This window comes from Epinephelus lanceolatus, chromosome 7 (assembly GCF_041903045.1).
Source record: "Epinephelus lanceolatus isolate andai-2023 chromosome 7, ASM4190304v1, whole genome shotgun sequence".
NCBI lineage: Eukaryota > Metazoa > Chordata > Actinopteri > Perciformes > Serranidae > Epinephelus > Epinephelus lanceolatus.
Genome location: NC_135740.1, coordinates 9760010 through 9784749, shown reverse-complemented (window position 1 = coordinate 9784749; position 24740 = coordinate 9760010). Strand labels below are relative to the sequence as shown.

The following is a 24740-nucleotide window of genomic DNA, read 5'->3' as shown; positions in this document are numbered from 1 at the left end:
ATCATTTCATTATAGAATTCTTTTATTACATTCAAAGCAGCAGTGGCAGTTGTAAGTGTAATGCAAGTGTCTTTCATGTGGAGAAGACATGTATGACATCCTGACCTCCCTGTAAAGGGAATTTCCTGACAGGAATCAGTGAAGAGCTGAACAATTCGTGGTATTATTGTCATTTTTTTTATACTGTTGTATGTAGAGATTGGGATGAACTCGGCTTCTTCTCCGGAGCCTTTGTGCTCCACTGTCTCTCAGATTAACTCATACCGCAGCGGTGCCTGGGCAGCGTGACGTGTGTGGTTGTGCTGCTGCCGTGGTCCTGCCAGATGCCTCCTGCTGCTGCTGCCATCATTAGTCATTAGTCATACTTCTACTGTTATTATACACATATGACTATTGTCACACAAGTATACTGTCAGATATTAATACATACTTTCAACATATTGTACCACAGTAGCCAGAACTATAACTATAATATTATTACTTTCATTAATGTTGTTGTAAGCTACTGTCATTACCTGCATCTCTCTCTCTCTCTCTCTCTCTCTCTCTCTCTCTCTCTCTCTCTCTCTCTCTCTGTCTCATTGTGTCACATGGATTACTGTGATAATCCATGTGATAATCCTGTTATTATGCTGATCTGTTCTGTATGACATCTATTGCACGTCTGTCCGTACTGGAAGAGGGATTCCTCCTCAGTTGCTCTTCCTGAGGTTTCTACCGTTTTTTTTTCCCCGTTAAAGGGGTTTTTTTTGGGGGAGTTTTTCCTTATCCGCTGTGAGGGTCTTAAGGACAGAGGGATGTCGTATGCTGTAAAGCCCTGTGAGGCAAATTGTGATTTGTGATATTGGGCTTTATAAATAAAATTGATTGATTGATTGATTGATGAATGTAAAAAAAGCAATTAGCAAAAGTTCAGTTGAGATAAATGCATTGATGACAACATGAAATAACTGCACATTAGGTTAATGTGCTAGTTTTACACTGTGTTGACATAGACATTAAATAAGGTGTTTTTCTTTATCTTCAGCGCTGTCAAACCACATTTCCCCAAAACTCTCTACCTTCCTGATGCAAAGAAAGTTTTGTGCTAGTTTGGTCATTAGTGCTTGTTTATTTTTCGCATTCTAACTGAGATGCAATTAATGTTTTTAGAATAACTAAGTGATAGCTGTACTCACCCTGCAGCATTTAGATGATGTAGCTGGTGTCCTCTACTGTTCTTGTCATTCTTGTTAATACTCCATTGACCCTCTGTGTGCATGCTCACCTTGGATTATGGCTCAAAGCGCAGTTAAGTTTATTACCATACAGGCAAAGTTTATCCTGGAAGTTTTGAAGTTAAGCAGCCGTTTCAGCTTAAAGCTCTGCTGAATGTGATCTGAGTTGAATAAACACAATATAAAGGCAACGGTGCAATCAGTGCAAATATTTAAATAGAGTAGATTTAATTAAACATTTTAAATGTAAGAAAATATCCAGTTTGGACTAATTGGACATACAAGGATTTTCCAGGAGAAATTCAAAAAGAGGTCATAATAAAATATTTAGAGTCGAGGGCGTTGGCTAAAAGCTCCATGCCATCTTGCACACTCTGAATATTTTAGTTCCCACCTCTCAGAATTCGCTCAAGACCTTAGTATACCCTAATTAAAGTAAGCCTCCGTGTGTGTGTGTGTGTGTGTGTGAGTTGCCAGTATTATCGTAGTCTTGAGAGGACTAAACAAGAATACAATGTGAAACGATAGGATTTTAGAATTTAAATCCGGATCAGATTTAGTTGTTAGGGTTGAGCAAAAAGTAATCAAAGTCATGGAACATACTGGCTGATATCTTAATTCAACCATGTGGCTATCTGTTCATGTTTGTGTGTTTGTGTGTGTGGTGCGTGTGTGTGGTTCTTCAACAGGACCAGGGAGGCAGGCAGCGGAGTGCCGATGTGTCAGTGAGGCCTCAGGACTCCGCCGCAGAGCAGGTAACAAACCTTCACTCTGTATTTTGCTTACCTGTCATTGATTGCTCTATTTTTCATATGATTGAGGGCAGGTGGAATTTCTTGTGAAATATTCTGAATGTGGGCTGATTTTAAATGCCGCCGGTGGTTTTGGTCAGTAACACACATTGCGTGGGAATCTGCAGTGTGTTAAGTGGTCTTGTGCTTGTGCTGCTAACCTGTCGGGTGGACGTCATGTCTTTCTTTCTACATTTTTTTTCTTTTTTCTCTGTTTCTTGTCAAGTTTCTATCTCTGATTGTATTGTCTCTTTTTTGTCTGTTTGTTTCTCTGTTTAAGATTTTCTACATGTCTTCATGTGTTTGTGTTTTTTCATTTAATTCCCTACCTGGTATTGTTGCATTGTCTTAAAAAGTTGAAAAAACATGTACAAGTGAGATAATTAATTAGTTGAATAACTGATTGGTCAATCGTCAGAAAATGAATCTGCAACTTTTTTAAAAAAAATATTTAGTTGTTAAAGTAATCTTCCAAGAAAAAAATGCTAAACCTCTTGTTTTACCTTCTCAATTGTGAGAATTTGCTTTTGCTTTTCTTTGTCTTTTGTGATTGTAAACTCTGTATTTTTGAGTTTTGGGCTGCAAGATGGATAAAACAAGACATTTCAAGACATCATGTCACACTTAAGAACTTTAAGATAGGTATTTTTCAGTATTTCCTGACATTTTATAGCTCAAACTATTAATAGATTATTGTAGAAAATAATCGGCAGCGATGGAAAAAAGGTTTGGTGACTTTGGCACTAGTGATGCTTCCATTTTGATAATATGAGAAGATAATTTTGTAATGCTAAAGAGAGAATGTGCTTAGATCCAAAGACTGAATTCCAAGAGGAATAGTTTGTGTAAGAAGAACAAAGAAAGAGAGAGATGACTTTACTGCTGTTGTCTGTGTCCCTGGCCCCTAGTAAGATGAAAGGAATTAAAAGCATGAGAGTAGGCGAAGAGGAAAGGATTATAAGACACTGCAGCAGCGCAGGGAAGAGATCAAGAAGGAGAAAGTAAAACAAATAGTCTCTGATTGTCTTTATACTGCACATGTGTTCAAATGATAGAGAAAGGCAGTGTGTTTGAGTCACGCTCTGGATGCCTGACACCCCTGGTGGTTCTGGGGAGGTTCATCATTTTGAAGTTCTCGTTCAAGGAGACAGTGAAGGATTGGAGTTTTTAATTTTCTGTTTGTCTGGAATTCAGAGGGACAACAGTGACATATACTGCACTGTACCAGTAGTGTCAGATCTTGACAAGCTTTTAAGCCAGTGCTTATCACACAGCACACCATCACTTTTGTTTCTCTCTCTCTCTCTCTCTCTCTCTCTCTCTCTCTCTCTCCGCTGATCCCAGCATGACTTCTCTCTCCTTTCCTCAGTGGTTTCCTCCCTTCATCCCTCCCTCCGTCGTTCACAGCATGTAACCTTTTTCATTTCTAGCATCGCTCTTTCCACTCGACTCTCGGTTTTTCTTTCAAAATGTGACTATCAAATCTCAATAGGGGTTTCAGACATACAAATTCACCAAACATGTCTCTGTTCTTTCTCAAACACTTCTTGGCTTCCCCAGCTCCCTTCAGTTTAATGAGAGCTGCTCTTGATTATTACACCATAGCCTGTAGATTCATGAAATTAAAGAAATGGAACATTGTTAACTCAGTAACAGTGATGATGGAAGATTTATTTTTGCTTTTTTTTTTTTTTTTATCACTCTAGCCCCCTGTGATCCTGCACATTTTTCATTTCTAATATGCAATAACTCTAGTCAACAACAGTTACGTCCCTTTCCCACTGGACAAAAAAGCCACTAATATTTGACTTTTGTCTTTAGTGGGAAAAGTTACAATTCATTCCCGGGTCATATGACTCTGCAGGAGTTTCGGGTATTTATCAGCTCTAATTGGCCCCGATTGGCATTGATGAAAACATGACACTGGGGTGGACGTGCTAATTTTTGCAGCACAATGCAGACGACTATGGTTCCAAATTAGTCAGCATCCTGAGTTTGAAAGACAGACAGAAGATGAGCCTCCATGTATCTATCTACTGTTTACTATGAGTGGGTGGATAATGTTAGGGTAAGGGTTACATCTCATTAGTTAAGGTAAATCAGTTCAATTTCTTTTTTGGTGACTTTTGGTGCCATTTAGTGTGGATGTCTTATTTTATACTTACTCATCTTTGAAAACAACATTTTTTTTCACCTTTGTTCCCTCTGTTTGACTTTTATTTTTCATCATTTTGTCATGCTAGCTAACTCAAATTAAGCTGCTTCAGTTGTCATCACCACACCATAAATTATTAAGAAGTTCTCTATTGCCATTGTTCATGGAGATCGGTCTTCACTGCAGCTTCACCATGAGCTCTATATTTGAACTTTAACAGCTAACATCAACACATTTTTTGAGTTTGATTTTAGTTTAACAGCTGTAATATCAGTGTGTGCGTCACTGGATGAGCTGTAAATTATGTAATTTTACCTTCAATCAGATCAGATGCACTAATTCGAGTACAGTTTTTTGAATTCCTAATCACAGTATAAATTACCAAATAGAGCAACCATGCATTCTTATTTAAGTCACTATTTGTTCATGTTAATTCAGCTGGTGCATTGCAGATAGCTGCCGTTGAGTGTTTTATAATATAGTTGTGAAAATAGGCTCTGTCTCAGGGACTAAGAAAGCTGCTGTGTTACCATGGCTTAAGTGCTGTTGTTAGTTGAGCGCAGTTAGTTCGGTATGTTGAGCATTCTCACTGTGTGTTCTCTCATTCTTAAGAAACAGCATTAAATGTCTGGTGGTTTCCCCTCTATAGCAGTATTCACATAAATCTCATCTCATCTAGTCGGCATGTGGCAGCAATGTTGATGTCTTAAGTGGATAGAAGGATGGTACACCAAGTGTTTCTCCCCTTTCTAGTTGTCTTTAAGGAACTCCATGGCTTGTTATAATAACCCTGAAAGTACCTTTCAGCAGAAGGGGTGCATTGGAGTGTGTGTTTCTCTGTGAACTCTCTGACGGAGTTAATGTGTGTGCATACATATCGTACACACACTCCTTCTGAGATTTTGCCTCTGTTGCTCTTCTTTGTAATACTCTGAGATGCAGTGCCTTGCACCCATATATTTTTCATATTTATGTGGCTAGCGTCAGTGTGAAACAAACCAAAAGGACCACTGTGTAACTTAGTATTTTGCTGGGCTGTTTGGGCAAACCTGGAGCTCAGTCTTGGTGCTGATCTGCACAAACTAAAAATAATTTTATGTCTAATGTACAAAAATGCAACGCCTTTAAAAAAAAAGTCTGTCATCCTCCTTTTTAAAAGATTCACCCTCCCCACAATATATTCTTCTGTTACAGCTGTAAGCCTGAGAAAATTGTTGTGAGTTGTGAGATGTAGATGATGATAGTGGGTTTTTTTTTCATTTGTGCCTTTATTGCATTTCCTCAGGAGAAAGTTGTGCTTGCAAATTAGATTCTCCAGCCACAGAACCAGCTGTCGTCATATGTCCAAGCTTCATTGCCAGCACTAGACTGATTGCTATTTTATGAATGTGTGTTCATATGTCTATGTTTTACACCAAAGAAGTGAATCAAATCAGCTTCTTTCTTATTCGCTTCTTTGAGTGTGTGTCACAACAAGCTTGATGATATGTGTTTTATGGGTTCTTCATGCATAAACCATGGCTTTTCTTGTCAGTCTCTACAGAACCCGGGAGTGTCCATTATGTTAGAAATAGCATGTATGCGCAACACTCACTTGATTTACGATGAAAACTTACAAATACATTTGTGTACATTTAACAACTTTATATGAAGAGTTATAAGAATACAATCCACAGTATCAAATAAGCATTAGCTCTGATTGTCCCTGTCAGTAACATCTTGACTCACTGGAAGCTGCATTGCCATAATAATATTACTATTCCTTGTGATTTATGTCTCAAGTGATTTTTTTCCATTTGAAGTAAAATTTGAATTGCGAACATTAGTCTATAATATCATCATCTACCATTATGTGTGCTATTTCAGAATAGTGTCATTTAACAAAAAATGTGGAAAATCTCATTAAATCTGAATCAGCTGATCTTGGCAAGAGGGGCTGAAATCAGTTGAAAATGACACTTGTGTTTTACAATGGGGCATGTGTTGCTGATTTGTTCATGTAAAACTAGCTAATAAGGTTTAGGAGTTCAAAGTCAGATTTGGCACAAACAGTGAACTGAGTAGATTTTAGTGGTCAAAGGTCAAGGTCACTGTGATCTTGTCTTTCTCATTCCAGTAAATGTGTTATCTAAAGAATGCCTCGAGGGAATTTTTACAAATTTGGTTCAAACATCCACTTGTCTCAAGGACAACCTGTTCAGATTTTGGTGGTCAAAGGTCAAGGTCACTGCAATCTGGAAATCCATTGGTAAAAAAAAAAAAGAAAAAAAATTTTTTTTTTCTTCCTTTACCTCTGGAGGCACAGCCTGGAGTTTTTCGACTAACGGAAGTGCAGGAGCCTCGGCGATTGCTCACGCCCTTCACTTCCGGCGGTGCCCCCAGGGAATCGCTGTGTTGTTTACAAATACTTCGGGTAGAAAACCAGCAGAGTTTAACTATATATCACATTTTTCATGTCACTATATCACCGTGTGGACTAATCTGATGTTTGTTAAGTCTATAAACACAATGATTGAACAAACGTTACTGTTTCTGTGTTTTGTAAGTAACATGGTTATCGTAGATTAGCTGGGCTAACCGTTAGCTGTTAACGTTAGCCGTTAGCAGTGTCTGTAATAACCATAGACTGTATAAAAATAATGTAATAACTCAATAAACGGTCCGTGAATAAAATATTTTTTCCAGCGGATATCTTAGTTACAACATGAGTGAGCTAGCAAAGCAGTTTTGTGTTGCTATGTGTGGTATTTATTCAGTTATGGGAAATCATGATGTCTAGAAAGCAGCAGTGACTGCAGCTGACAGGGACATTTAGCAAAGCTAACATCAGGACGTCATCTGTTAAAAGCCTCCCATTGTCGGATACGACATGAAACTACTCCAGTTTGCTCAATCATGTTGTAACTAAGACATCCACTGGAAAAAATATTTTTTTTCACGTTGATGAGACGGCGTTTTGGGTGGAGCGGTCGCTATGGACGCGGAGCTTGCTGTTTCTGTAGGTACACATTTCCTGGGGATACCTGCACGTCTCGACCACGCCCCCTCCATTGTGATTGGCTAAAGCCCAACATCGTTCAAACTCAAAGCCCCGCCCTCCCCCCCCTCTGTAGTCATCTTTCACACAGGGCTGCCGACAGATTCTACAGTGTAAATTGCAGAATCTGTCTTGAGAGATTAAGGTCACTGTGACCTCACAAAACATGTTTTAGCCAAACACAGAAATTCTTACACAAATTATTTAAAAAAAAATTCACACAAGTGTCTAATAAGATAAAATAATAAAGTGATAAAATTTTATATCCAAAAGGTCAAAGGTCAGTTCACTGTGACATCATAATCTTCTGCAAAAACACTTTTCTGGCCATTCTTAAACTCAGGAACAGAAGCACCTGCTCTTTTTGTCTTAGTCAACAACATCTTCACTCAGTGGAAGCTGAAATGCCATGATAATATTATTATTCCCTTTGATTTGTATCTCAAGTGATTTGAAAATTTAATTAAATCTGAATCAGCCAATCCTGGCAAGAGGGGCTGAAATCAGTTGAAAGTCACACTTGTGTTTTGCAGGGCATGTGTTGCTGATTTGTCCATGTAAAACTAGCTAATGAAGTTGAAGGATTCAAATTCAAAAAATGACCTCTGAGAATGAGAGATCTGGTGTGACAGTAACATCATTGTATGCCTCAGATACAGTAATGGACATTTTAAAAAGAAAAAAGGCTAAAAGTATCTAAATTTGAAGACTAACAATGCCTCTCTGTATCAATGTAGGTATTAGGTGCCTTATTTATTTGACTCTGCAATGACAGGTCACAAGGTTTTGATTGCTGAAATTATCTCACACATTACAGCCTCACAAAACGGCAGGCATGTATGTTGTTTCATATAGACACTCCCAGGCTCCGTCAGTTTCTATGTGTGCTTTTCATGTTTGCTACATAGAGAGTCGTGGCTTCAAACCAGCTGCTTCAGCATAAGGCCCAGCTCTCCCAGCCTCAGCTACAGCCGCAAGCCAAGCCCCAGCCTCTGGCTCAGCATCAGCAGCCGTCAGCGGGCAGGAGATCCCACCGCACCCTGCCCAAGGACCAAACCCAGCTCCTGTCGCTGCAGCACGACCACAGACACAGGGAGAGAGAGAGGCAGAGGCAGAGAGAAAAGCCTGTGGCAGCAGTCCAGAAGCTAACAGCTAATAGTGGGAACGCAGCTGCTGCTACTGCTGCTGCTGCTTCCTCGCCCAGCCGCCCTGCAAACAGCCAGCGCTCAGCGGTAAAAGACTGCCTTCCTCAGCTGTCTGGCACCCTTTATCATTACTACATACCACATCTTTCAGTCTGTCTGTCCATCCCTCACTTTCATTGAGTTTGTTGATTTATTTCTTTATTCTATCAAGTTTTTTTTAATTTGTTTTTTTATTCTGTGAAATTCCTCTCCCCATCCTTTTCCCCTTTCTTTGGTTTGTCATTCATCTTTATCTCAGCTGTCAGGCCACTTTCATCTAAAGATCACAACGGTTTGGAGAAAGTAAGCCAAATTTGAGACAGAATGCGGTTACATTAAGTAGACACAATTAAGACATTTTCTCAAGTAAGAACTGAAGACAGAGTCTTGCACTAGTGCTCAGCTGTGTGATCATGCAGCCAGCATTCACTTGTCTGCCTGTTGTCTTAGATGTGACAACTCTTAACACTCAGTTTAAGGCATTCATTTTGCCATGCAGCTATGATGCTTTGTTTTTTTGTATATGCACAGTGGCATATGCTGACTGTTTGAGTGTAGAGACAACATGTGGTTTATACCCTTTATTCTTTGCATAGTGCTAAACCACATAAGGAACTTCAACAGGAAACAGACCAAAGGTACCATTTCTAGAAGAAGGTATTTTTAAACAGCCGACAGTCTAAAGGCTGAATTAGGTTTGTTTGTTTGTTTGTTTGTTTGTTTTTACAGTCAGGTTTTATTTATTTATTTATTTAATACTTGATGCATAACTCGGTGGAGTTCGACAAAACTGATTTCCTAACTAGGAATCCCCACTGGAAATGAGACGTGAGCTGTGCGTAAGCGTTTTGTCATCCAGTCGACTCCTGAGGAGCTGAGTAAACAGTCCTAACCTTCGTTCACCAAGCTGACTAAGAGCTGAAATTTACTGAACCAAAATATTTTTAATGACAACTCGGGATGTCGAAAGAAATCAAATATGTATGTATCAATGCATTTATTTCTTTCCCTGTCTGCCGGAGAGTGAAGCTTAGTTTATACTTGCATGTGCCATGGTGGCACGCAAGCTACGAGTATGCATAGAGACATTTATGCTCAACATGTTGCTAGTTGCAGTATCCTCCGTAACGCTAGGGAATGCACCCACAAAATATTCTGTGGATAAGCAAGAAGTCATCAAGTGTTACTGAAAGAACATTACTTGAAAAGTAGGCTGCCTGGAAACAGTAGTAAACACCTACTTTAATTCTTCAACACTGCTGTGTTTCCCCCCAGGTCACCACTTATTCCATGGACGTTTTTTCAGCTCTTACAGCGACCTCTCATGTTCCAAACCCTGCAGCAAATAGCCCCCTTTTTCCACAGTGAGATAGACTACTTTGTTCCAATAATTTAAGGCCATGAGACATTGCTGTGATCTCCCAATGATGAGTTGTAGAGATGTCCGTACAGGTGAAACTCCTCTGCGAGTTTTCCCTGTTGAACTGAAAAGCACAGCACGTGGAGTTGGCACCTTGTTATAAATATTCAGAGGTACACGACCAAGTCCCGTGGCAACTTTGGAAACCCTTGTGCTTGACACAATAGGGATGATTACATTTTACTACCGCGTGAAGCTCATGCCAGGGACACTACAACAAGCATTAAACACATTTATCTGTTAAGTGAGATGTGCGACTGATTGACGTCGAAAGCACTTTTAAAAACACATTCAGTGTGGGTTGGCTGCTACTGTATATGGTTATTAGTGTTATCCATCTTAGTAGCCCAGTAACTTCTCTTCCGGTCTAAGATAGATCTCATATTATCACCATCAAAGTGCTTAGAGTTGTAACACAGTATTTTTTCAAGCAGAGTTTGATGAATTACCCGAATTAGCCTGAATTAGCAATGGGAGAGTTTTAAGAAAAACACTGAGCTGCAGTGTTTGTTTAGAGGCAGTTTTTTCACGTCTTGGCCAGTGTCTAAAAAAGGTCTTTTGAAAGTTTCTTAACTTTAACCGAGGAGTCAAACATTTTTTAAGTTAAAGTCGGACCAAAACGCTTTGTACGAAGTTGAAAGTAACTTTTTACATAGTTTTTAAGAGTGATTTTAAAGTGCTTACTGCAGTGACTCCACAATGTTTTAAGATACAGAGTATAATCATGTTTACCCATAATAAAGCACTGACTCAGCCAATAGCGGCCCTCGAGGCCTCACGTAAGTCATTACTGTTTCATTCACATCACATCATGATCATTCCTTGTATCCTACATTATAAAAGTTTAATGCACAGTATATTATGTTAAATGCATTTATGTATAAACAGTATGTGTAGTACAGTAGGGCTTTTACTGTGTGTGAGGAAGAGAAATGTTGATCTCAGTCAGACTACCTAAATAAATGGATGACTGATTGAATATTACTATGATTTCTCACACACACACACACATTTACACATGTTTTATGTTTTAGATGGATTTCCAAGAATCAAACCTTGCCAGACTGCTTTTGGTTGCTGGTCTGCCCAACCAGGTGCACTCTAGGTTGGGCTCTGGGAGCAGCTCTAGTCCATGTACTCCAGCCATGCAGAGAGCTCACCTCAACCAGGTATACACAGTTATATCACATCATGTGTTTTCTTTTTTCTTTGAGTGTATTGTGTCCTGTTCTCTTCTTATCTGCGCTATTAAACTATTTTTATACTTTAAGCAGTTTTTATCTTGTCTATCTTTATGTGTTTCTTACTCAACTAATGTGTGTTTGGATGTTTTTTTACACATGATCCTACTTTATTTTGGGGAAAACCTTTAGTATTACCATTAAAAAATACTGTATGCGAATAATTAATTTTGTCGATGTGGCTCAAAGTGAGAATATATGAATACAATTTAGAGTCACAAGTATCCACGGGTTACTTTTGTTTTTCCCAGAATGCCAATCTGCGCTCTAGTCGAGAAGCCCCTCACAGCAGCTCAATGTCAGATATGGCCATCTCCCCGTTGTCCCCATTTCCCCCCCTGTCCCCAACTGATGATGTCTTCTGGGACTCTGGGACGCCACCCAAGGTGAGCAACCACTCTTCTATCAGCTGCTGGATGACACATCAGGCTGCATGCTTGAGGGTTAGACAACTTAGAGAAACGAAGCAAAAATAAAACTGATCGAAAGAGGAAGTTGCTGCTGCAGTCGTGCCAGGCGCAGAGTATAGTCTGCATCACATGAGGTAGACATAATGTGTGTGTGTGTGTGTGTGTGTGTGTGTGTGTGTGTGTGTGTGTGTGTGTGTGTGTGTGAGAGAGAGAGCTTAGGAAGTGGTGCACACAGCATGAGGTTGGCACATTGTGGGTGTGTGTTTAAAGGAAAATGTATATGGTTGTGTGTATGCTTGTGGGAACAGAGAGGTTGTGCTTTACCTCAAGGCTTGTTATGAAGTGTCTTTAACTTAAATATCCCTGTGATAAACACACTTTCTCAAAAACACATTTACTTTCTCTCTTTCTCTCACTGTTGCTTTCTATCTAATACCACTGCTCCCCTGCCTGGTGTTATACGAACAGAATATGCTGTTAGGTGTATTTACTAACAGAACACCATATGGAGTTGATAGAACAACTAATAACTACTACAGAGAGAGGAGGGGGGCCCAATAAAGCTGTCTGTTTGCAATGTTATGTTGTTGAACTAACAGGAGGCCATATGGAGTCGGTAGAGCAGTTAATAACTCCGTGCTCTCTCCTGTGATTGCAGTGAGGTGGCTGGTGCTGCTTTAAAGGGGACCTATTATACCTTTACTTATTTTCTGTCTCATATATATATATAGTACTACAATGCTGGATGTTTATATTAAACATGGCCAAAGTTTTGAAATAATGAGGTAAAAGTATATAAAAGTAGTTCCTGTGAGCAAAAACCTCAGGCTTTCGACCATGCTCAGTTTCCAACCCTTTTTTCTTAGTTCAAGAAAGCTGGGAAAAGCTGATGATGAGTTTCTTGTCATGGTCATCTGCTCCAGACATGCTGCTGCACGTGTTTACATTATGTAGCCCACACTGCTACATGTAGCTGCTTGCTAACTGGAGAGAAACATATTGGTTCCCTGTGTTGTTCTTTTCTCCCCGGTTTTGGATAATGTTCCCACTGGAACATGTGTGGTTGTGTTCAGCAGCTTTTACTGATGACTTTTAAAGGAGAAAGTGCCGCTATACACAGACATTCCTCTGCTTAAAGTGAGCTGCTGCATGTAGCTATATGCTAACATCAGGGAAGCATGTCAACTTGTTTGCTGATGTAGTTAATTTCTACCTGATTTTGGATCATGTTCCTGCTGGAACTTTATTGGTGATTATTCACGGTCAAATGTGCAGCTTTTCTCTGTTTCGGTCATTCTCTGGCTGCAGTGACGGAGCAGAGACACAGAGATAGAAGCCCAGAAAAGCTGTTTACTTAAGGGGTCATCCCTATATTCCCCGGGTTCTATGTTCCCCGGGTTCTATGTTCCCCGATTGGGGAACATAGGACCCTTTAAAAAAAAAAAGGGTCCTAAGTTCCCCGCTTTCCCCAAAAGGAAATATGTTCCCCGCTTTGTATGGGACTGGGGAACATAGAACCCTTTTTAAGAAAAAGGGTCCTATGTTTCCCGCTGTTGCCGGGGAACATAGGACCCTTTTGAGAAAAAGGGGTTAGGGTTAGGGTTAGGGGTTAGGGGTTAGGACCCTTTTTTAAAAAAAAGGGCCTATGTTCCCCGGGTCCTTTTGGGGAAAAGTGGGGAACATAGAACCCTTATTATTAAAAAGGGTTCTATGTTCCCCAGTCCCATACAAAGCGGGGAACATAGGACCCTTTTGGCGTCCCATACAAAGCGGGGAACATAGGACCTGGGGAACATAGAACCCGGGGAACATAGGTACGCTCCCTTACTAAAAGCGGACTGCACTTTTTTGGAAAGGAATTAAAGAGTCAGAGGGTGCATAGAGGTGTACCAGCACAGACAGTATGAGGAAAATAAAGATATTTATGAACATTGAAGCACCTAAACATGTTTTAGGAGAAAGCCCAAAATACATGTATAAACATGAAAATGAGGATAATAGGTCGTCTTTCAAACAATTGTGACAACAGTTACCAGAAAACAGTTACCTTTCAGGAGCCCACACCACCATACGGTTTACTAGTAATGTGCTGTTAGCAAAGCCAGGCATTTGTTGATTTTCACAACTGTCTGAATTCAAATAATGTGAAATAATCTTAAAAAGTCTTAGGTTCAACCTCAGGGCTCTTTGATAATTCCGACCCCTGGCAGACTCAAGGTGTTGGCACTGCTTAATAAGCTCTTATTTTAATATCATGTGTGCTGCAGGTGTAGACAGAAAACACTGAGACACTGAGTTTGGTATTGTTGTGTGCATGTTCAGAGCGAGCCAGATGCAGGATGTGGGCAACTTGTCAGAAAGATGATAGGTATTCCCACAGTTCACTTCCTGCCCTGCTGGGTGTGTCTTCCTCTCTGTAACTAGGCCATGTGACCCAGGAGATGAGAGGTCAAAAAGTCACCAGCTGGTTGGTAGGACTGAGAGTTTGAGAAGAATGAAATGTTGAAAGATCCCATTTAAAACGCAATGCTTTGCAACACTTACACAGTTTGATCTGGTATTGATTTCACAATGCTGTTCTTGTCATATCATAACTGTTGAAAAAAATGTTAAGAAATATCCCTGAGTCAGACGATATTTCTACACCACCATGTGAGATTTGGACATGGCTTTGGGTAGTTTAAAGGAGAACATTGAAATGTGAAGAAATAGCAAAACCAAATGGTCTCATTAGATTCTCAGTAATAAATATCTCCCAGTGGGTTATTTAAGATTTTATTGCACTCTGCTCTGCACCCTTTCAGGCACTGTTCAAGTTGTTGTATATAAGGGTTTCATAACCACAGAAACCTTCCTATAATTAGCTGAAACCCTCCTTGGCTAGACGTAAGTTTCTTGTAAAGAGTCTTCTCAAACTTATGAAAAGCGAAACAAGCAATCAGGACCTCCAGGGGACTGCCATCTATGTGTATTTACTCTTTATGTGTTTCTGTCAAGTCAGTTCAATTGATTCTTCTTCTGTGCTCTGTCTTGTGTAAATTCCAGGTTCCAGAACGCACTACCTCTAAATTCTACTGTCGAGAGCTGGTGATGGGACACAAGAGGGCCGCTTCAAGGTAGACCACAATAACACTGTACGCACACAGTCTAAAGTCAGAATGGTGCAGTATTATTCTGCTATTTAAAGGGAGCATTGTTCAGATAGTAGGACGCACCTACACAGACAGGTTCACACATGGATGGTTTGTAAGTGGGTGAAATAATACATCATTAATGGGGAAAATATTAATTATATTCTCTAAAATGAGCTGCAGAGCCGCTGTACGACTTCCCATTAAGAGAGACACTGCACGCATTTACACATGAGGAGCAGCCCAACTTAATTATTTCAGAAGCTAAAAGTTTAGTTCTGTTTCCTCCCATCAAATCTTTTACAGTTTTTAGTTTTGCTGAATAAATGTCCTACAGTATTTGCTGTAGTGACACTACTGCTCTAACTGCATTACTTTCAGCAGAAAACTGCTCACTTCTCCACTTTGCAGAATCTGCCACATGAATAGCAGAGCGCCCGCTGCAGGCATACCTTACCTTTAAAGGAAAAGGAAATGACACTAATTTGTTGAATTCTGTTTAAAAGCAAAAGTGGTTGGACACGCAATGTGCTTAAGACTATACGCTTTAGATCATTGTAGACCGCTTAAACAGGGCCCTTGATGTCACTTTTTGTCATGAGCCTGATAAGTTTTCATGATTTTATTGTATTTTATTACGCCTCCAGGATGGTGTTAGCCGTGGCCGCAGGCATTATATTTTTGGGATTGTCCGTCCGTCTATCCCATTCTCGTGTATGTGATATCCCAAGAGCGCCTTCATGAAATTTCTTCAAATTTAACACAAACATCCACTTGGCCTCAACAATGAACTGTTTAGATTTTGGTGATCAGATTTCAAAGGTCAAGGTCGCTGTGACATGATTTTTCCCATTCTCATGAACACTATATCTCAAGAAGGCCTTCCTCAAATTTGGCACAAACGTCCACTTGAGCTCAAAATGACCTGATGAAATTTTGATGTTCAAAGGTCAAACACACTGTTACTTAAAAAAACATGTTTTTGGCCATAACTCAAGAATTCATATGCTATTTATGACAAATCTTCACACAAAATTCAAATAGGATGAAATGATGATGTAATGACATTGTATATACAAAAGGTCAAGGGTCAAGTTCACTGTGACATCGCAGTGTTCTGCAATAAAACATTTCTGGCCATTACTCAACACTATAACTCAGGAACAGAAGGGGAGACATTTGTTCAGATACTGAATTGGTGATCTAATCTTGAGTGTCCATCTTAAAACTGTGCTGATTGTACAGATCCAATGTGCTGCCAGGGGGAGGTGTGTGTGTGTGTGTGTGTGTAGATTTCATGTTTTAGAATATGTAGCTTCTTTGCAGCAACATCCATTTGAAGCATTGTCTGCTGTCATTGCTACATATGAGTCTGGACAGACAATGACTGCTTTGTGGAGGCATACAACCACCAGGCGGTAATTTTTGTTACCTGTATTTATATATTTGCTGCACTTTTCAGTATTTTATATTGACAGTGTAGTGGCACTTAGCTTTACAGGCTGTTTGAGTGTCTGTCAGGTCATTGTTTTGGTCACCGCCTACATCAGTGCTATGGAGAGGTGTTCTAGAGAGCATAAAAAACTCTAAAAACCCACAATGCAGTACCTCCCCAAAACCAAATGAGAAACGCACAAAGTTAGCATCTAGCTAGTAAACATAGTGGGGCATTTATTTGCTTAAGAGCCAGACATTTCCCTGGTTGTTGTTGGAGTTCGAAGAAGAGCAAAATGACAGTGAGTATTGGATTAATATTTTTCAGGTGGTTAGAAACACGACTCCAGATCAACAGTAATGTAGCTCTCTGTCTGTTGGTTGTGTAAATAGGCAAACGACTTTGTGTCAATATGTCAGTGTTCTGCTTATAGGTTGTTCACTAACCCGAGCCATTCTTTGCTTTTGCATATCATATTCTTGAGTCAAGGTACCTCAGACACATGTTTTTGCTCTGTTTAAATCAACTGTGTGAATGGGCAGTCAGTCTAGTTCAAATTATGACAAATGAATGACAAGATGACCAGTCAGTAGGGGTGTGCAATATGGACAAAAAAATAATATCTCGATATTTTGGGGGATTTTGACGATAACTATAAAAAGACGATATTCTTTTAAATATGTGTTTTTAACAGCCTGAGTTATAGCTCATTAATTGTTTCTCATGGATGATATTAATGGACACAATGTTTTAAAGGAAAAATGTTCTTAACATTTCTTGCCACTTTTTTACCTGTTCGCTCTGTTTGACTCTGGTGACGGCCTTTTGTAGCGTCAATTCCAGATCCGTTTGCAACTGTTCAGATAGGCATTTGTCCCGCAGACTCACCACAAGCCTGTCCCTCACCATCTCATCATGCTGAGCCCCGTAACCGCAGTGCTCCGCCAGGCAGTGCAGCGCCGTAATGAAACTGTCGGCCGTCTCGCCCGTTTCTTGATGCCGCTGATTAAACTTTGCTCTCTCAAAGATCACATTCCTGCGATTCTCTTCTGCTTGCGTCTCCAATCCAGAAGCTATGCGGAATTTGTCGAAGCGTTTAATCCATTTAGGCCAGTCTTCAGCCTTGAAGGTGAACTTTTCCGGCGGGGAGACTTGAAACTGTGCCACATTGCCGCTTCGTTCAGCTAACTGTGGCTAGGCTAGGTAGCTCCGTAGATGGTCTTCCGGTACTGCGAACTTTCCTGACCTACAACTAGACACTTTTGCGTGTCGCTATATGCAGACTAAGTCACTAGTACTGTCGCTCGTGTCTGACTTTACTTCTGACACCATGTTCAGTTATTTATTGGTATAGCCACAAACCGCTCATGAACCACGCAGGCTTCAGGTACTTGAGCAACCCTTTAATTGTTCCCCTGCAACACAATACAGCATGACCTTAGTTCCCACTTGACAGGCTGGGACCTATCACTACAGTTGACCCGCGTCTTCCGAAGCTGCTGGAGCATCCGTGGGCGGTGTTGCCATGTTGTCTTGCTAATGTTTGTTTAGCAGCAGGCTAACCTGCCGGGAATGTGCCAGTGACAGATCATGTGACCACCTAGGCATACTGCAGCGTGCTGCTGCACGCAAGTTACGTAACTCTTGTTCAGTGAATGTGTGGGGTCTCAACCTGGTTTCAACGTGTGTTTTCAGTTGTTTTTGTGAAGTCATTCGCATACTCGATAACGTAAATTTGCACACCGTTAAAACAACAATGACGATATTATCGTTAATGATATATATCGCCCACCTCTACCAGTCAGTGTCAGACAAATCACTCAGTTTCACTTACAACATTGTTGAACCTTGATATAAAAATGTAGACTTAAAAAACACTGTTACTGTTACATCACAATCTTCAACCAGCTGATATTTAAAAAAGCAATACATCCACTGGCTCGTGCTGTGTATTTTATATACTTACCTACAAAGTAGAGTTATATCAGTGTCATGTTTCTTGGGAGCGCCCACAGGCTTGTTTAGCTTCAAGTATCAGCTGAGCTGGATGCTTAAGCAGCAAATATGTGGCCATTTCTTAGCAGCATAAAGACACAAAGCATCTGTCTGTCCCTAAACTGGAAACAAGAGAAGTCTTAGTCTTGAATAGAATGTGAATAAACACTCTTTATTTGTAATCTTTGGTATTGTAGCCATGCTATGAGCAGGGGAGCTCTTTGCCACACAGTTATCCTTTCAGACAGAGTGAACCTTATTTATTGTGAGGGTTTCTGTCACACTACAATCCAGCATACTGGCACACACTATTAGAGAACAATCGGTCATGGGCAGATCAGATTAGTTTAGCTCGGATGATTATTTTCGATTACATGAAACTAATGGTGAGGAAATTAGGTCATTTCAGCGGCAGCGTGAAGGATATAGTCAAGATAAGAACATATAGAAGTGGATAATAATTGCAATTCACTCTCCATCTATGTCACTCTGTATGTGTCTCTTTCTCCATCTAGTGGCAGTCCAGTGTCTGCAGCAGATAAAAGTGGAAGGTCTGCGTCTCATGGAGTCTCCTCCAGCAGCAGCAACCACCCAGGTCTGTGCCACCTGAATGCATCACCTTGCCAAGCTTAGCACAAGCTGTCACCTGCTGTACAAGCAATAAATTTGAACTCCAAAAAATGCAGGCTCTTAAACTCTGGTCATAGATATAAAATGGGTTGTTCTGTCATCTCTGGTGGCTTCTGAAATAATGTTTTTTTTTTTTTTTTTTTTTTTTTTTTAAAGATGTATTTCTCTGTTTGGGTTCCTACATGACAAGAATTAGAGACTAAATTGTTTTGACCACAGATTTAAACACTTAATATGCACAAATGACAGTAGTCTGAGCAAATACAAATGTTTTTCTTTGACAAAAGATGTAAGGTTTAAAAGTAAAAATGTGAACATTATTTTTGTGACTATTAGTTGGAAATTGTTTGGTTTTTGACACAAATAGATGTGACACTAGTGTGAACTAATGCTGCATATGTGTAAGGTGGCTGTGTGTGTGACGTCACCAGTTTTTCAACACACATATGCCAAGTCAGTTCACACGCTCAAACGCCCTACACCCTAAACAATATCCTCATTAACACACACACAGACCGGATACATGCAACCACACCAAAGCCGACCACAGAACATACACTACATACACTTACTTTAAACCAGCGAGACCACACAGTACAGAGTAACAATTTCAAAGTTTTCCCTCTCTACCTGTGTGTCTAGAGAGAAAGAAACAACTCATCTCTTTCAAAGCTCCACTCTGTGCATGGCACCAAGGAAGCTCTTGTTGTGACTGTAAAAGATAGAAAGAAGAGAGGAAGATGGGGAGAATATGTTTAGTTTTTCAAAGTTTCCCTCAGTGTGTAGTAGGGAGGAAACAGCTTTTGATGCCTCCCACTCAGTTTGGCTGCGGGCCTCGGCCTTCTTTGTTTGGAGCCACAGATCAGAGATTCTCCTAGAGACTCATACAGCTTTACTGTGGTGAAAAGCTTTTTATCTGCTCATGATATAACTGAGAAAAAGCTGCTTTCTTCTTTGAACTATACTGTTGGAAAGGGTATTTCTTGCATTGATATAAACACTGATGAGCTACAACAGTAAAACCACTGATAGGTGAAGTGATTAACATTGATCATCTCGTTACAAAGCAGTGTTGTGTTTAGAAACCTCGGGTCCTGCATTTATGTGGATGCCACCTGACATTCACCACCCACCCAAACACTGTTGCAGACCAAGTACACTCCCTCATGACAATGGCACTCCCCAATGGCAGTGGCCCCCAAGCAGGAAAATTTGCCATGCCACAACACAAAAACTGCTCAGGAATGGCCAAAAGAATGTGACAAAGAGTTTGAGGCGTCGACCCAGCCTCCACATTCCCCAGATCCCAAACTGATTGAGCATCTGTGGGATGTGCCGGAACACGTCAGATCCATGGAGGCCCCATCTCACAACCCACAGGACTAGAAGGATCTGCCCTGGTACCAAACACCACAGGACACCCAAGGACATCCCACCATCGATCAGACTTGGCTCTGGGGTACCGGCATGCAACATGATGCTCAATCAAAGTTGCTACCACAATGACCTGTCATTAAGGACAAAGGTGGAGCAATGCGCACTCTGTATATTTAAATAGCCATGACATTGTTTTGGAGTTTTGTTTGAATGATGGAAGCTAACTTTGTTAGCAGAGACATCTCACAGAGTAGTCAGGAGCCCGATGTACTCAGGTTTCCAGTATAGGGGGGTGCGTACATAGTGTTCTCAGGTACCTAGTCAGATCCACCCCCTCGCTCCTTCACAATTCCACCCTCTCTTCCAAATTTGGTCACTTCTGGCTCCCAAAACCAAGAAGTCAGCCAAAATGTCAAGCTCAAGGCTTCAAAACAGGAGTCCACAAACCAATGGGATAAGTCTGTAGCTACATCCCCTGCTTCTACAGTCTGTGATCCATTCAGAGTCCATCTGCTCCAACCTAGCGTCAAAATTACAGGATATATCTGTAAAGCTATCTGGCCTAGTGATACACAGTATTAGATCCCATAAAGAGGCCAGCAAAGGCAGCCATGTTTTTGACAATGGCCTCATTTGACCCTGGTAATTATACCTCTCACCACTAACGTTAATCTGGTTGGGGTTCAGCGGTTTGCTTCACACTACATAACTGCTACTAATGTAATGTAACCAATGTGTATGTTTGTGTGTGTGTATGTGTGTGTGTGTGTGTGTGTGTGGGTATTGTAGGTTACTTCAAGCTGGAGAGTCCTCTTCTACAGCACCGTCTACAGCAGCAAAGGAGGGCACAAGAAAACATAACCAGTGGACATGCACAAGTAAATTAAAAGTTGTTTTCCTTAACATTTTCACACTAACATGTGCTGTCTTGCCACAAATTGTGCACATGTAGATCTCATGCTTTCACATGTGTGAGCAGGCTTTACAGGTACATTATCAGAAAAATCAGCTTATCTACACTGACCTTGATTAATAATCAGGAGCCGTATCGTCATAAAACAGACAAAATTCCCCTTCTAGTCCCTCTTCTTGAGATTTAGAAGAAGTTTCGTGTAATCAACACCACAAAAAACAAAAGGCTGTTTTCTGTTTCACCTCACTCTGCTCTTTCTTTGATCTTCTGATTATCCTGACCTCATTTACTTATATTGTTTCTCACCTTTGTCATGCAGGGTGTGAGATCTGCTCTGGGTCGGCTTAACAAGGCCACAGAATACTCCTCGTCCAGTGATGAGGTCGGTAGCAGTGATGAAGAAGAAAGGAACAGGTGAGATCTTCATGATGAGTGTAGTAATTGCATTGTGCTTATTATATTGTTAAACCCTTTCCTTTTAATGTACATCATGCATTCCATCCTTTCTTTCCTATCAAAGGGATGGTTTGGATTGTTTTGAAGTGTGGTTGTATGAGGCACTTATCCATAGTCATTGTATTACCTACAGTTGATGGCGGTCAGCATGCCCCTTGAAGGGACTAGCAGACAAGAGTACAAGTACAGGAATGTGCTGCTGTGGACAGGGGCAGCAGCAAAACAAATTGTAGCCACCTGAAAAAAATTCAATCTCAGTTGAAGTGAAAGCTATATTTAGAATATTTTCAGCACTTTACCTTGCTGTCAGACAGCCCTTTCCAACTGGAAACTTAAGCTGTTATCTACAGTATGTTCTCTTTAAAGCCACCAGGCTCTTTTGATAAAAACAGTAATTTTACCACCTGGTCGGCTAGTTTGTTTGTGTTATGTGACTTTGCTGTTTTAAAGGGTTGGTTCAGAATGACCAAAGTCACACAATAACAAAAACAAACTAACTTTGAAGAGGCTTTGAAGAGAGCAATGATGGATATAAAAGCTTCAGTTCCCTGTCAGAAAGGGCTGTCTGATGGCAATGTAAAGTGGTGAAAATATTTTAAATATAGTGTACACTTAAACGCATAGAGACTTTTTTTAGGGGGGGCAATTTTTTTTTACCAGGCTTTAAAAGCTTCTTGCCGGAACTCGGTACCTCCAATCATTTCAATGAGGGGAAGGCAGAAGAGAAGAAATAGTTTCGAACACGGCGATAGGGATATAAAGTGGTTGCTGCCCATGTGAACACAGAAGGAAGACAATAAAGAGGAGCTGATAATGTTGGTGTCTGAATGGGGGCGTGCCCATCGCCATCTACTGTGGGTAATACACTGACAAAAAAATGCAAACCATTCCTTTCATAGGACAGACAGGGTGAAATGCAGGGTGTACTGAAATCAGGAAAGGTTTTAATAATATCATATATATTTTTAAAAAATGCGAACGATCCCTTTAATCCATAACCTGAGAGTCAGCCTGGCATGGACTGACAGTTTTGCCAAAGAATTGAGTCATTCCTTCAGTGTTTCCAAACAACACAATTATGAAACATGGCCTGTTGCAAGATGTTATGTGCCAATTCTGAATCCCTTGTCAAGAATCACATGTATCAGTTTGAGTCAAGGGGTGGTATGTTAACTCAGAATTCTGCTGCATCGACTGGGAAACTCTGTATGTGGAAATGTTTCTTCTGACTGCCAAGGTTAAAGTAAACCCAAAGCATGAATTTAATTGACAAGGTTTAAAAACTGCACACGCTCAAATGCAGGATTGAAATCCCATGGCTTCATTTAGGATTTATTGGACCGTCTAAACCTTGAAAGTCATGCTGGGACAAGCTACATTTGTTATTGGTTTACATTTTATATTCCCACAAACATGCCATTTAAGTGAATACATATATGTCTGCTTATTGTGAGGGCAAATATATTACAGTGTATGTTATTTTTGATATGAATTACTTCTCTTCAGTTTTCACTTTTGATCCCAGGAAGTTAATCAGACTTATTTTTTTCATTGCCATTGATCTTGAGGAGTTATCGATCTTGTTTCCAACTAATAAATGCAGAACCTGCACTCTGGTCTATAATCTCAACCTGTCTGTGTGTTTCAAGGTCTGGCCTGTCCAACGGAAAGGGGAAATACTCCAGAGGAATACCTGATGGCATCGTACTGCAACCTCATAACAATCTTAACCAGGTACTCTGCACACATACACACTCAAACACACACACACACACACACACACACTGCTCCCATGTTTCTCCTCCAAACTCCCCTTTGCATTTTCATATTTAACAGTTAGAGGGTGCCACATCCTTACTGTGAGAAGGAGATGACTGATATAGATGGTGGAATGATAAACTCCACATATAATCTGTTCCAGTGAGTGGTCAAGAGCCAAAGGCTTTTAAACCTGTGTGGGTCATTATCACCTTGATGACAGCAGTGTCATAGATATACTATCACCACACCCCCTTATTTCATACTTTGTCTCTTACTGTGTCCCACAGATTTCTCGGATAGGTTCTGATGATACCTACCTGCTACCAGACCTGCTGCAGAAAACCTCCTCCTCCAGTCCTACCCACAATGCACTGGGACAGCAGCAGCGAACACATGAATTCAGCTACTCACAATCACCCACAGCCCCTCGGTCCCCCACACACCAGGAACTTAATGTGAGTTCATCAGGAAGAATATCCTCATACAATAGTTTGTAAGATATCCTACTAATTAGTAGACCACAAATGACGCTACATCATTAACATGAAGTTATGTTATTAATGTAGAGTTTCAGAGATTAGGTTAAGGGTAAAAATGGTGAGGACATACCTTAAAATGACTTAAAGTAATAAGTCTCTTAAGGACTGCTCAGGACTGCTTCCCTCTGTACTCCTATCAGGGCATTGGGCATAGGGCCTTCCAAAATATGTGGGTTATTCACAGATTACTGGCTCATCATTAGGTGGGATATGTGGGAGTTTGGTGTATTACTCCTTGTAGGAAAACATACAAACAGTGCAAGAGAACAGCTTGTAGAAAGACACAGGTAAACAGACAAAATAATGAATTTAATCAACACATTTAAATCATGCATGGTAGGATATCATCAAGTCCTGTATTCATAAAAGTTTTAAAAGTAGAAGCAAATTTCTCAGTGGGGTGAAAATAAGATTAGTTATTTGTAATTGATCAGGTACTTCTTTTTTTTATCTTCTCTTGACATTGTGATGACTTATCTTTTTGATAATAGCAGACCAAATAACCTTAATAGGAGAGAGGTTGATACAAGCATTGTTTATGAGCATCAAGCAAGCATCAAGCATCATCTTTATCCAAGGATTTTATACTCAAAAAATATGTGTGTAGTTGCACTACTTACATTTGTCCACCGGAGGGAGGTGGTGGCACAGTTTAGGTGAACACATACCAAATTCAGAACCAAGAATGCATTTGTAGTAATAATGTTTCAGGAGGGAAATAAAATAAGGCTAGACAGAGAAATTAAGAGTTAATGGTGATGTTGCACAATCACTGATCTGTGAAGCCATGATTTGTGATATGGAGCCAAAACTTACAAGAGCCCAAATCAAACAATCAAAATTATAGTGAGGAATAAAAAGTTTTTCTTGTTGTTGTACATCCCCAGGCTGTCAGTAGTCCTACTGGAAAAAACTGCTCCACATCTTCCTCGTCCTCCTTCCTGTCATTTATCGATCCAAGATTGATCCCCATATCATCGCCACCACAGAGCCCTGGTGAGTACATTTACACACACGCATGCAGTGTACATACACTCACATATACAAT

General features: G+C 40.3%; 1 protein-coding gene across 2 annotated transcripts in view; it reads left to right on the top strand.

Moving 5' to 3' along the window:
• The window catches only part of LOC117260888 (mitogen-activated protein kinase kinase kinase kinase 4), an 86322-nt gene that overhangs the window by 41448 nt on the left and 20134 nt on the right, over positions 1-24740 (top strand). Inside the window, exons 15-25 of one of the 2 annotated variants that reach the window (XM_033633002.2) lie at positions 1907-1972; positions 8109-8432; positions 10839-10973; positions 11297-11431; positions 14501-14571; positions 18532-18611; positions 20813-20901; positions 21256-21350; positions 23042-23126; positions 23441-23608; positions 24580-24688. In XM_033633002.2, the coding sequence (XP_033488893.1) occupies positions 1907-1972; positions 8109-8432; positions 10839-10973; positions 11297-11431; positions 14501-14571; positions 18532-18611; positions 20813-20901; positions 21256-21350; positions 23042-23126; positions 23441-23608; positions 24580-24688 (1357 nt within the window). The remainder of the gene's footprint in view (positions 1-1906; positions 1973-8108; positions 8433-10838; positions 10974-11296; positions 11432-14500; positions 14572-18531; positions 18612-20812; positions 20902-21255; positions 21351-23041; positions 23127-23440; positions 23609-24579; positions 24689-24740) is intronic. The other variant, XM_033633003.2, reaches the window with a different exon arrangement.